The sequence below is a fragment of the Peromyscus leucopus genome, chromosome 15 (genome assembly GCF_004664715.2).
Source record: "Peromyscus leucopus breed LL Stock chromosome 15, UCI_PerLeu_2.1, whole genome shotgun sequence".
Classification (NCBI taxonomy): domain Eukaryota; kingdom Metazoa; phylum Chordata; class Mammalia; order Rodentia; family Cricetidae; genus Peromyscus; species Peromyscus leucopus.
In genome coordinates, this window is record NC_051076.1 from 21,051,599 (window position 1) to 21,065,968 (window position 14,370).

Consider the following 14,370-nt stretch of genomic DNA (forward strand, 5'->3'; position numbering starts at 1 on the left):
TCAAGTTATCTATTTCAACAAGCCTCCCAGAGGATCATTCCTGATGTCTGCTGAAGCTTGAGAACCACCAGACTATTTCTTGCTGGTTCAGGCAAATTCCATGATTGCTAACCACCAAGCTACCCATTGCTTCCTCGGGAACATTGTTGTTGAAAGGTACTCTGAGATGCCCTCTGCAAGATTTGTTCTTACAGTGTTCTTTGCACCTTTGCTCAACCCCAGACCCTTGGGTGCCTTTTAAAAAACAACAAAAAATAACCAGGAAGGCAAGTTTGGTTTGAACTGAATCCATTATTATTTTAATTCCTCATGATTTGAAGTAATAAATATTCCTTAGTAGAGGTGGATGAGCTATAGTTTATTAATTAGTTCTATAAATATATAATATAGTAATACATTAACTATTCATTAGTTCTATAAATTCATATTAATTATCTACAGTGAGTTAGGGACTGTGAATATAGAGTAAGTGGAAGAACAAAATGCCCTTCTTTTGTGGAGCTTGCATTTTATTTTATTTTTGCTTTTGGTTAAGATTTATTTTTTTTGCTCGAATTACGTGTGTCTCTGTATGACTGGAGGCCAGAAGAGGGCGCGGGATCCCCTAAAGCTGAAGTTAAAGGCCTTGAAGTTTATAGGAGCCATCTGACGTGGGTTCTGGGAACAGAACTCAGGTCTCCTGCAAGAGCGGTACGTACTCTTACTGCCAAGCCATCTCTCCAGCCCTTAGGATTTACACTGTAGTTGGTCAGCTCAGTAATAAGACTTTTAAACTGGGCTGCATAACGTGTCAGATAGTCCTCAACGTTCATAATACTGGAGAAAAGCAGGGGAAGAGACGACGGCTCTCAGGGGAGTCATGGCCACGGGAGAGCTCACAGACTACTTCATTTTAAATAAATAGGGCGTCTTATTTTTCTTCTTAAAACATTTATTTTTATTATTATTTTTTGAATTGTGTGTGTGTGTGTGTGTGTGTGTGCGCGCGCGCGTGTATGTGCCTGTGGAGGCCAGAGATATCATGTTCCTGTAGACCTTGGCTTACAGGCATTTTGGAACCTCTAAACATGGTACTGGGGACGGACCTCTTCTACTCTGTAGGAGCACTGTGTACTCTTAACCATGTGCCATCTCCCCAGCCCCTCAAGACAACTAGTCTTTTCAAAGGCTCAGTCTCCATACTTTTACGTATAGTGGTCTTTTGATAACACGCAAATGCAGATTTTCAGCAGTGGATATTACATTTGTACTAAAGAATGCACAGAAAAAAAATCAAATTACAGACAAGAGATTTTGAAATAATTGAAAAGTAGTATTTGATTTACCCTAAGCAATTTAGATCCGAAGTGTTTCCAGCAAGCTTTTGTTAATCTCAAATGCCAAATTCAGTTCTTTTCTTACCTGAGGCCCCCAGACGTCATCCAGTGGGAGGTCCTTGTTTTCCTCTATCATGGACTTGAGCGTCTGCGCTTCGTTTATACAACCACTCTGCCGAAAGATGGCCACATAGGATCATGGAGAAGGCTTCGCATTGGCTTGTTTTGGAGTATCTAATAGATCTTGATACCACTGGACAATTTGTCTTTTTTAAAAAAACTTTCATTTAAGTAAAGTACAGTTTTTTTTTTTCACTCCTTAAATGCCATCGTCTTAAACACTGAAAATGCTCAATTCGGTGGCATCAGGTTCGTTCCCAGTGTGTAGCCACACCTACTGCCAGCACTGAGTCAAACAGATCCTTACTCCTTTCTCCCTGTGGCCCCTGGCAACCAGATTTTACTTTCTGCCGATTTTTTAAGAACTAACTAATGTTTACAAGCAGAATAGTTCAGTATTTGCCCGCAACTAGCTTTGTTTCGTTTAGCATAATGCCCTCACAGGCCATCCATAGTATACCATGTGTTAGAATTTCCTTCCTTTTTACAGCTAGGCCACATCCCACTGGAAGCATAGAATACATTTTATCCGTTGGTTCCTCAAGTTGACTGTTTCATTTTTTTGTTGTTGTTATCATGTAGAGTGCTCACAGAACATTGGTATATAAGTATCTGAGTCCTTGCTTTTAATTCCTTTTTAAAAATCACATTTGTATGTGCATGTGTACGTGTGTGCAAGTGCATCTGTAGGGTGAATGTGGATGCCAGAGGACAGACAACTTGTGGGTTCCTTCCTGCCACTGTGTGGGTCCTGGGGGGACTGAACTCTGGTCGCAGGCTTGATGGTGAGCTTCTGTATCCCTTGGGCCTTCCTGTGAAACTGGAGTTGCTAGATCATGTGAGAATTTGGGTAGAATTATCAGACTATTTTCCATAGCACAAATCCCTTCCTTTTATTTTAAACCCTTCTGAACCTAAAAACAAAACAAAACAAAACAAAAAAACTAAACACAGATGCCAAAGCAAATACACACAACTGCAAAAACCCTTCTACCCCTAATTAAAAAAAAAAAAAAAAAAAAAAAAAAACAATCTGACTGTTTCTGGGAGTCCTAGCAAGCTTCTCTGAAAGTCTCCCTGGCGTCTCCATTCTCCAAACAAACACCATCTGGCTCTTCTAGGCATCACTCCTCACCAGATAGTGCATCTCCACACATTATAGTCTTATCCCTCAACATCTTCTTGTTTGTTTGTTTTTCGAGACAGGGTTTCTATGTGTAGCTTTGGAGCCTGTCCTGGAACTCACTCTGTAGACCAGGCTGGCCTCGAACTCACAGAGATCCACCTGCCTTTGCCTCCCGAGTGCTGGGATTAAAGGCGTGCACCACCACCGCCCGGCCTCAACATCTTTTGATACACCATTTGATGCCTGTTAAACAAGATTCCCCTCTCTCCCTTTCCTTATAGCCTTGGCTACTGTAGGTAGTACTGTGAACACGGGTGTACACACACACACACACACACACACACACACACACACACACACACACACATACCCTGGAGAACATTCTTTCCACTCTTGAGCTTACAGGCATGGGTGGTGAGCACCGGCAGTCGTGTTTTGAAATCTCATTGGCTGCTGTCTGTCTCCCAGCATGCAGGTGCCCTTTACACCCCAATGACATGTCTGTCCTCATTTCTCCTCCACCGCTGGTGCTTATTGCTTGTCTTTATTCTTGCGATGCCAGTGTGTGTGTGTGTGTGTGTGTGTGTGTGTGTGTGAAATAGTGTCTCACTGTGGATATAATTTACATTTCCTGAATGTTCTCAGCTGTCAACTAGACATTTGTACATTGTCCATGGAGAAATGTCTATTCGAGTCCTTTACTCCACCCCTCCCACCCCCCCACCCCCCACCCCCAATTGGGTTGTTTAGTTGTTGAATTACGGGAGTTTACTGTATGTTCTGGACATCCTCCTATCAAATATATGACATGCAAATGCTTTGTTCCATTCTCTGGGTTGTCTTTCTATTCTTGTATCTTTTGTTTGTTTGTTTTTGAGACTGGGTGACAGCCCTGGCTCTCCCTGAACTCACTCTGTAGACCAGGCTGGCCTTGAACTCACAGAGATCCACCTGCCTTTGCCTCCCAAGTGCTGGGATTAAAGGCGTGCATCACCATTGCCCGGTATTCTTACGTCTTTTGATACACACAAGTTTCAGATTTTCATGACATCCACTTTTTCCCTTTTCTTCCCCTTCTCTCTTTTTGCGCTCTCTCTCTCTCTCTCTCTCTCTCTCTCCCATTTCTTTCCTTCCCTTTTCCCTCGCCCCCTCTTTTCTCTTCCTCTCTCATTCTTTCATCTGTGACTTGATATCATAGCCAATAAATCATTGCCCAAACCAATTTTGGGGTGATTTTTATGCCTCATTTTCTTCTAAGAAAATGTTTGGGGTCTTAGATTTAGACCACAGATTCCATTTTGAATTACTGTCTGCACTTGACATTAGATGAGAGTTCCATTGTGCCTTTTGTTTTTAATGAGTATTAGTGTTTGCTGGAATGTATGTCTGTGCACCATGTGTATGCAGTGCCCACCGTGGCCAGAAGGGGTCAGATCTCCTGGGACTGGAGTCACAGATGGTTGTGAGCCACCGTGTGGGAGCTGGGAACTGAACTGGAATCCTCTGCAAGAGCATCCAGCACTCTCCACCATTGAGCCATGTCTCCAGCCCCTGCACTTAGTGTGTGTGTGTGTGTGTGTGTGTGTGTGTGTGTGTGTGTGTGTGTGTGTGTGTGTGTGTGATCAGTTTACCCAGCACTCTTTGTTCAGTAGACTGTCTTTCCCTCACTGAGTGGTCCTGTATAAAGTAAATCACTTCTGCGCCCTGGAGGGGACACACTCTTTAAATGCCTGGTACAGTGTTTTACATTGTCAATTACTAGACAGCCAGCTTAGTTCCAGGTATTGTCATATATGTCCTGTGTGGGTGACCAGCAGCCGGGACACAGGCACGGGCAGGGCAAAAGAAAGAAGAGCATCTACAGTTGCCATGGCAGCATGCAGGCATCACACCTGGGGGAGAGAGCCGGTGACAGAATAAGCTATGGAGAGATAAAGAAGGGAAGAAGACTGGTAACGATGGAGAGGGAGAAGCAAAGGGTTCACCAGGATCGTGTCTCGGCTACGGGAGGACAAACAGGAAGTCAAGGAGGAGCAGGATTGGCAGGAGGGCTGCGGCACTGTGGGTGAGCTGTGATGTCTGGACTCACATTCAAGTCTAATGGCTCTGGGCAACCCCAGGTCTGCACTGTTCACAGGGTGGACGTGAGCAAAGTCTGTTTTTTTGTAGTGTGATGTTAGGAATCTTGTTTGTTTGTTTGTTTGTTTGGTTGGTTGGTTTTTCTGAGAAAGAGTTTCTCTGTGTAGCCCTGACTGTCCTGGAACTCACTCTGTAGACCAGGCTGACCTCGAACTCACAGAGATCCACCTGCCTCCGCCTCCCTGAGCGCTGTGATTAAAGGTGTGCGCCACCACGCCTGCTTTGTGATGTTAAGAATCTAACCCAGCACACTAGGCAAGAGCTGTCCTTTGTTTCAGCTGCACTGAAACAAAATGGCTCATTTGTTATCTGAGACAGAGATAGCCCCGGCTAACCTAAACTTGATAAATACCTACATAGGACTTTGAATGGGTCTTCCTTTCTTCATTTCCCAAGTGTTAGGATTACAGGTGTGTCTCATCACAGCCAATCAGAGGTTTAATTCTGGATTACACAAAGCCTAACTCAGTTATCTCTGGTTACACATATCTGGTGAGCAGCTCTCCTTGAAGCATGAATTGGGAAGCCAGGCGTTTACATGGTGGCTCCTTGAAGTTCCTCCTCTGGATTATTTCTTTCAGTTCATGTCTAGTCCACTCACAGCTGATACTGTAATGAATAATGTGACGGGAAGTATGGAGGTCCATGGGAGAATGATAGATAGACTTCCTGCTCACATTGTAGTCATGAGAATCAGTCACGGGTCCACAAAAAAAGGGTCTGGGAAATGTAGTCTTTGTTTATAGTTTTTTTTTTTTCTCTCAGCAATTCCTCTATGCAATGGATGAAAGGGTTGTCCTCTGGCCTCCACACACATGTACTCATGTGCACACCCATACAAATGTACACATACACACACACACACACACACACACACACACACACACACGAATAATTTAATCATGTATCAATGGGAAAGAGGTAGACCACAAGGTCTTCCATATTGGATGCTGAACAACCCCAGGGGAATGTGTGGTCGGATGGATTTGTTTGGTTATATAACTGAAAGACTGAGTTCTCACAGTGGTCCAGTATAATGAAGTTTTCCTGGTTGCCCTCTAGGTGGGTGGTATATCTCCGATAATTAATCTCTAATGAGAAAAAATGTCACATAGAAAGGAGTCACTCTGGTTTTCTTTGGGCCTGAGATCTCAAGGGAATCTCAGGAAATCCATGCTGTCAACTTCTAGAAGGCTCTATATCCATGGGAAAGCTTCAAAACAAAAAAACAAAACAAAACAACAACAACAACAACAACAAAACAAAACAAAAAACCCCACAGGGTGTAGGAAGGGTGATTGCAAAAGGCAGAGTAGGAGGGTGGTCCAGGAGGCCGACATCAGCTGGTCTTGGAGGATGGAAGGCAATGAGGAGTCAGTAGGGTCAACTGGACCTAAAGAGCACCCATTTGGGGCTGGAGAGATGGCTCAGAGGTTAAGAACACTGGCTGTTCTTCCAGAGGTCCTGAGTTCAATTCCCAGCACCCATATGGTGGCTCACAACCATCTGTAATGAGATCTGGGGCCCTCTTCTGGCCTGCAGGGATACATGCAGGCAGAACACTGTATACATAATAAATAAATAAATATTAAAAAAAATAGCACCCATTTGATTTAGCACCGATGTCTTAAAGCCAAAGGCGGACCTATAAATAATTAAACAGTGAATACAGTTCAGACAGAAAAGAAAATACTCACATATAATTGCATCATCCTGCTGTTACATTGTTTTGTTTTGTTTTTTTGACCTTTCTTCTGCCTGTTTTATGGAACAACAGCCCCCCTTTTCAGAGATGAGTCTCAGTAGTCACTGACTTTAATACAGAGTTGACGTAATCTTTTACTTATTATGGCTTGGTTTCACTTCCCTTAGATAATTTACATATAAATCGAAAATCAGAAGAATATGTTTAATTGCATGCTAAGTTCTGTTTAAATTCCAAGATGTCCTACCTGCTTCATAGTATAATTAAAGGTATAGTCGTTCCTGCCATGGATTTCCCACACGATAAAATTTGCTTCGACTATTTTAACAAAGCCGTTTTCATCATACCTGAAACAACAAACCGAAAAACAGCAGCTTAGTATCCGATAGAGGGCCTGAGCTCGCCAGTCTAGCAGGCTTAGGTCTACATCCTTTTCGTTTTTTTTGAGATAGGGTCTTATATAGCCCAGGTAGACCTCAAGCTTACTATGTAGTGAAGGATGACCTTGAACTCCTGGTTCTCGGTCTCCACTTCCCAAGTGCTGGGGTCACAAGCATATGCCAGTCAGAGTGGTCAAATCTTGTCTTCATCACTTATTAGCTTTGTGATCCTGGGGAAATTACTGGAACTCACCAACTCCTACAAGTGTTTATCTGTGCTATAATTGTATCTAACGGCTGTGTTATTTTCCCCAACTGAGTGAAATAAGAGAGCTTTGTTTTGGGACAGGATCTTGAACTTTTGGGTTTACTGTGTAGCCAAGGCTAGACTTGAACTCATGTTTCCACCGCTCAGGTGCTGAGATTACAGGTCTACACCACCATGTCCAGTCCCAGACAGCAGACGTCATTCACAATAAAAACCTAACAGTAGAAGAAGAAATTGGAACCATAACTTTCCCTCGTTGCCATCGATTGATGAGATGGGCATAGACGGGTTCCTGGTAACGTGGAGAAAGACGGGAAAATGAGATGGGTGGAAGGGCCGGAAGGGCCAAGACAAGGGTCTCTCGGTATCGTGAGATCACATATCCTGTGGTGGAGTTCCCAGAGTGAAGGTGGAACTGTGCAGACTTCCCAGGAGGGGTCTGGAATGCGGGCTGAATCGGAAGAGCTGAGGTGAGGCTGGGAGATAGTCATCTCCACAGCAGCAGCAGCCGCAGACATTGTCACAACCCCTACATGGACAGGGTGCTCCCTTGTGACACTGGGACAGGGCATACCAGCCCCACCAAGCTGAGGGTAGTTCCCTTAGACCCATGGAGTTTAAAAGGAGATCTGGTACTGTATATGAAGAAAAATAAACACCCAAGAGCAAAGATAAGGTTGTTATTAATAAATTTACACCTTTGCATTGTAGAACTCATGACCGTACAAATGGTTACATAGCTTCCTTCTCCACCAATCCTTGCTCCCCTCTCTCCACCTCCTTCTCCCCACTTCCTCCTGTCCCTCCCTCCCTCTCTCCCCATCTTTCCTTTTCTGAGAGAGTCTCATAGCTCAGCCTGGCTGGCCTCTGACCCACTATGTAGCTGAGGATGGCCTTGAACTCCCGAGCCCCCTACCTCTCGTTCCCAACTGCTGTGATTACAGACTCATGCCAACTTTCCTTGCTCCTTATTGCTCACGTTTCCAAATGAAATTGTCCCCATATACTCATTGGAGGGAAATTTCCCTGGAGACTCAGACTTTAGTATCGAGTTCTTGCTTCTAGGCTGCTGATTCTTGCACTGTAACCCTGCTTTTAAAATACAGTTTTATCATTTGTTGGCTCTGTGTTGATTTACAAAAAAAAAATACTAGATCCTTGACAGTATTTCCTTGTTCCCTGGCCAGATCTCTGCTTCACTTCCAAGCTATTGAACCTGACTTTCAGGTTGGTTGAAGTTTGCTGCTCCCCAACACTGGCTAGCCTAATCTGTCACTGTCGGATTCTCACAAGCTTCAGCGTTAGGGAGCAGTACTTGGGGAGCCGTTTTTGCTTCTGTGTTTACTGGTTTTGAGAAACCATGAAGAGCTTCGAAGCTCAGTTCCCACACAGGCGTGATGGAGAGCAGCTGCGTGGTATCTGGGCTAGGGACTATCACAGAAAAATGAAAAGCTCACGTGAGTGCTCTGACCCCTTGCCACAGAAGAATGTGAGGACACTCAGGAGGAGCCAAGCTCACGAGCTAGCAGTTTGGGTGGAAGCAGGAGTTTGACTATCTCTTGTGTAAGCGGTAGAAATCTTGACTTACTAAGAATCAGGAGCTGATAAGATGAAATGGCTGATCAGGCAGAGCTCTGCATGTGCTACAGAGCCTGAGGTCCTGAATTTGATCCCTGGAACCACTAAGTGGAAGGAGAGAACTGACTCTGATACCTGGTGCCCTCTCCCCCTAAATAAATGTTTTCTCTTTTCTCTTTTCTCTTTTCTCTTTTCTCTTCTCTTCTCTTCTCTTCTCTTCTCTTCTCTTCTCTCTCTCTCTCTCTCTTTCTTTCTTTCTCTCTTTTCCTTCCTTCCTTCCTTCCTTCCTTCCTTCCTTCCTTCCTTCCTTCCTTCCTTCCTTCCTCTTTCTTTCCCTTCCTTCCTTCCTTCCTTCCTTCCTTCCTTCCTTCCTTCCTCTTTCTTTCCCTTCCTTCCTTCCTTCCTTCCTTCCTTCCTTCCTTCCTTCCTTCCTTCCTTCCTTCCTTCCTTCCTTCCTTCCTTCCCTTGCTTGCTTGCCTTTTTTTAGAATTAGGTGCAAAGCTGTATTTTGCTCAAGGACAAAAAGATCTCAGCGGTGCCAGGACAGTTATTGCAAAGAGCCACAGTGCCATCCTGTGTACCAAGTGTGTATTGCATGACCCATTATTTGGGGTTTTGCTTCATTACGACTATGTGACAGAAAGCCTTGCTTACATGAGCTTGCTTGTTTTAATAAATTTTCATTAGTGTGGAATAGAATTCTAATTAAATCTGAGAATGCAGGGATGTCACTAATTGGCAGATAAATTCCCAACAGTTGGTAATCATCCTATGGAAATTCAGCTTTGGGAATTGGAGAGACCTCATTACTGATCTGCATATTCTAAACTTGAGGATGATGCATTCTATTAACTAGGTCTTTTGTTATCTGTGTTTAGGGGAGCATAAAAGCTGGACAGAGGGGCATTGGGAGAGAACAAGGGAAGAGTCGGTGACCATGTACACAGTGGCTGCAGTTCAATCAAGAGGGTTCTTTTTGTTGTACACATTTGCACGGTGATCTAGGAGAGAGGGCGTGACAGCTGATATTGGTTGTCACCTCGCCAGGATCTAGAATCATCTGTGAGGCAAGCCTCTGGGCACGCCGGTGAGGGATGAATTTAGTTCAGGTTAATCTCCAAGCAAGCCTGTGAAGGATTTTCTTGGTTACCACCCAGAAGGTGGATAGTATCTTCCAGCAGCTGCCCAGATGTAAGGAGGTCCAAGGGCGAGCTTTCACTTTTCATCTCTTTGCCCTTGTGTCTTGGTGCTGTGTTCACTGGCACCTACTAGTGTTTGCCCTACTAGTGAGAGTCTCCCTTTGCTGATATCAGGGCTCAGCCTCTTCAGCCTTCCATTGTGGACTGTGGCTTTCTGGGAGTCCTCCAGGACTTCAGTGCCAGACCACGACTGTGAGACACCCTGTCTCCTAGACTGTGTGGCTTCTGGGTTCTCAGTCTCTTCAGTGTGAAGACAGCCATTGCTGGACTACCCAGGCCTTATCTTGTAAGCCAGTCAAGTAAGCTCTCTTTTAATATATATTCATTCTATGTGCTCTGTTCCCCAGAGGACTCTGATAGAGAGGGGAGAGACGATCTGGGAGACAGAGGGGAGCATTCAGGAACAATGTTCTTAACTAGTGAAGGGCTGTCAACCTGTTTCCTAAGGGGAGAGACAGGCTTTAGACAGTTCACCTATGCTGTGCTGGCTAGTTTTATGTTCAGTTGACACAGACTAGGTTCATTTGGGGAAAGGAAGGCTCAGTTGGGGAAATGCAGCCACCAGATTGCTCTCTGTGCAAGCCTATGGTACATTTTCTTGATTGGTGATTAATGTAGGATGGCCCAGCTCACTGTGGACAGTGTCACCTCCATGCTAGTGGTCCTGAGTTGCTATAAAAAAAAGCAGGCCGTGGGGCTAGAGAGATGGCTCAGAGGTTAAGAGCACCGACTGCTCTTCCAGAGGTCCTGAGTTCAATCCCCAGCAACCACAGGGTGGATCACAGCCATCTGTAATGAGATCTGGCTCCCTCTTCTTTATACATAATAAATAAATAAATCTTTAAAAAATATTTTTAAAAAAGCAGGCTGAGCAAGTCATGGGAAGCAAGCCAGTAAGCATCACCCCTCCATGGCCTCTGCATCAGCTCCTGCCTCCAGGTTCCTGCTCGGCTTGAGTTTCTGCTCTCACTTCTCTGGATGATGGACTACAAACTGTAAGCTGAAACAAACCTTTTCTTCCCCAAGTTGCTTTTGGTCATGATGTTTCATCACAACAATAGAAGTCCTAACTTAGACATGTGGTGACTAAGAGGGCATGGTACAGATGCTTAAAGATGTATAGACATTTGATTGATGTCACCTTTGACTCATTCGTCGTCATCCTCTCCCTTACCGCTCACATATCAACCATCAATCAACTCTTTCTGGTTCCAATCACTAGTTTGTAGCACAGATGAACTTCTTGGTCCATGGTACCTTTTCCATCATTCCCCACCCTCCTAAATAGCATTTTACCAACAGGTCTCCCTACTCAGACTTCTCTTCCTAGAACCAGAGAGACCCAGCTCAAGCAAACACTCTCTCGTCAGACTGTTTTGGAAGAGGGGAAGGAAAGCCTTGCGTGGTCTAGACTCTCCGGAACAGCTTCCTGCCCCTTCTGCTGATGCCCCCATGTGACTTATGCCCCAGCGTTGTGTGTTTATACATTTTCTTCCTCAAAGTGCTCCTCTGGCTTGAAAGGCTTACCCAGTGGAATTCACTGCTACCCTTCCCCTTTCCACCTTTCCTTCAGGTCCAGCTAAATATTCATTGTCCTTTGAGGATTCAGTGCACGTTCTCAGGATATCTCCCAGAGCCTATCCTTCCTCATAGCTGGGGTGGAGTCTTTCCTTTTGAGTTCCAATACCTGATACCCATTTCATTGAGGGTAGAGAGCCTGTCCTTGATCCTTGGATTCCTAGTGCTTGGCACAGTACTTATAGAGTATTTGGTACGTTTTTTTTTTGTTTGTTTGTTTGTTTGTTGGTTGGTTGGTTTTTGTTTGTTTGTTTGTTTTTTTCGAGATAGAGTTTCTCTGTGTAGTTTTTTGGGTGCCTGTCCTGGATCTCGCTCTGTAGACCAGACTGGCCTCGAACTCACAGAGATCTGCCTGGCTCTGCCTCCCGAGTGCTGGGATTAAAGGCGTGTGCCACCACTGCCTGGCCAGTATTTGGTGGAAAGTGGGCATTGAATGATGATGATCTGAATTGAAGAGCATGTTTTACTGGGAGAGAATGTATGCTTTTTAATGTTTATGGTTTACTTATTTTTACTCCTGGAAAAATAAGCATTATAAAACAAGGAAACAAACCCAAAACTAAGTCTCAGTAGGGGAAGGAGAGGCTCGGTGCCCAGGAAAACTAGAAGGTTAATACTAGCGAGGATTAGGGCCATGCATAGTGATTTTTGATGAGTGACTGTAGCTTCATGATGTAGGTAGGAGAGGGCACAGGGTATAATCTTAGAAGTACTCTGGGTGGGGGGCTAGCATGCTAGCAGAAGCCTGCTGGCCCCAGCAGGAAATCTCAAGTGAGGTACCACCACTGCTGCCCTCTCCACCTGAGAAGCCAAGCCCTCCTCAGGCCAAGTCATCCCCTAAGTCTGAAGAGGCCAGCACAGGGCATCAGACCCCCTGGACCGGGAATTACAGGTGGTCGTGAGTCACTGTGTGGGTGCTGGGAACTGAACTCAGGTCCTCTGGAAGAGCAGGAAGCCCTCCTAACAGCTGAGCCGTTTCCCCAGCCCACAAATTAATTTCCTAAGTGGGAATAAACTTACAGCTCTATTATAGGGTGAAACGGCTCGTCGAATTCAAGTCTCTGAGGGCAGCCGTATTTTCCCACATCATACCTTATTTTCTAGAAAAAGAAAAAATGCTTTAGTTTGTGTCCATTTATCCCAGTGACAAAAAGTATGCTTTTCTTACCACATTTTCAGGTGGACTGTCTCTCAGATATTCCCTGTGAAAAAAAGACACCTGTTATTATTATCTGCTTATTCTTCCTCCTTTCTGACTGAAAAACTAAAAGCATAGTTTATTTAGGCCGGTGTCACGAAAGCCAAGTAGAGAAACAGGATTCTAAACTAGCAGGTGCTTCCCACCAACTGGCACTTTCCATGTCTTTGGCTGTCTCTGTGAACACAGTCTCACATCCACCAACAATCAGCCAGGCACAGGCCACTGTCTTTCATTCGGAGACGTGGAACCGTTTTTTTTTTTTTTTTCAGAAATCGTATGAAACTTGATTCAAGGTTGCAAACCCTGTTTCACTAGTGAGAAGGATCCGTGGTTGGGAAGTCTGCGTTCACTGTTCTCCCCAAACCGTGTCCCCAGAACATCACTGTCCTAAACACTTCCTATTTATGTGAAGAGACACCGTGGCCAAGGCAAGGCTTACTCTTTAAAAAGCGTTTAATTGGGGGCTTGCTGACAGCTTCAGCGGGTTAATTGTGATCATCACGGTGGGGAGCAGACAGGCATGGTACTATGGTACTGGAGCCATGGCTTAGAGTTTCTAACCCAATCCACAGGCAGCAGGCAGAGAGAGAGAGAGACAGGGCCTGGTATGGGCTTTGGGAACCTCAGAGCCCACTCCCAGGGACACACCTCCTCCAACAAGGCCACACCTCCTAATCAGTTCTAACAGTTCTACTCACTGGTTACCGAGTATGGCATTATATGAGCCTATGGGGGCCGTTCTCATTGAAATCACCACAATTACTAAAGGAAGGAGTCAGAAACAGCAGACTTTGTTTTTAAAGACAAGGTCTCGTGATGCCCAGGCTGTCTTCAAACTCATTGAGCCTCTTGCCTCCACCTTGCAAATGCTGGGATGATGGATGTGTGCCCCGTGTCTTGTGTGTGTGTGTGTGTGTGTGTGTGTGTGTGTGTGTGTGTGTGTTTTGTCATGCCTGGCCAGTACTCTACCACTGAACTACATGCCCACTTTTAGATGTATTTTAATTAATTAAATGACTTATTTATTGTACATGTATGATGTGTGTGAGTGTGTATGTGTACATTTGTATGAATACAGAAACATATATACCATGGCATACATACAGAAGTCAAAGGACACCCTCTGGTGTTGGCCCAGGTCATCCATATTGCCTGTGACAGGGTCTTTTTACTGTTTGCCACTGAGTATGCTAGTCTAGCTGTCTGCAAGAATCTCTTGTTTTGGGGATGGAGATTAAGCTCAGTGGTAGAGCGCTTGCCTAGCAAGCACAAGGCCCTGGGTTCGGTCCTCAGCTCTGAAAAAAAAAAAAAAAAGAATCTCTTGTTTTTTTACCCCCATCTCACTGTAGGTGCCCTGAGATTTAAGGTAAATATTACTGTGCCTGGAACTCCATGGGTTTGGGGGACTTTGCTCACTGAACTATCTCTCTAGGCCCTAGTAGTCTATTTTAAAACCCCCATTTGAAGATTCCCTAATTTCAATTTATTCCTGTAATGGAATCCTTCTCCTCTGTGAACTCAAGAGATGTCTGTAAAGTTCTAACTAGGTAATTATACAGTCATGTAGAAAAGGAAGGTGGGAAATAAATACTCTATTTGTCTTACTTACATGAGAAGGGACAATATGGGATTTGAGACTAAATGATACTTTGTTTATTGAATTGAACCAGAGAGGACAATGATAAGTGTGCTTGTACATGTTTCAGAGAAGGTTAAAGGTTGTATCTCCACCTTTTTTTTTTTTTAAATTTGGAAACTGC

At 44.5% G+C, this 14,370-nt stretch overlaps 1 protein-coding gene across 1 annotated transcript in view; it reads right to left on the minus strand.

Moving 5' to 3' along the window:
* The window catches only part of Catspere (catsper channel auxiliary subunit epsilon), a 119,095-nt gene that overhangs the window by 17,227 nt on the left and 87,498 nt on the right, over positions 1-14,370 (minus strand). The window contains exons 16-19 of the mRNA XM_028865499.2: positions 12,578-12,611; positions 12,430-12,509; positions 6,654-6,753; positions 1,402-1,488 (exon numbers count right to left, since the gene is read on the minus strand). Of these exons, the coding sequence (XP_028721332.1) occupies positions 1,402-1,488; positions 6,654-6,753; positions 12,430-12,509; positions 12,578-12,611 (301 nt within the window). The remainder of the gene's footprint in view (positions 1-1,401; positions 1,489-6,653; positions 6,754-12,429; positions 12,510-12,577; positions 12,612-14,370) is intronic.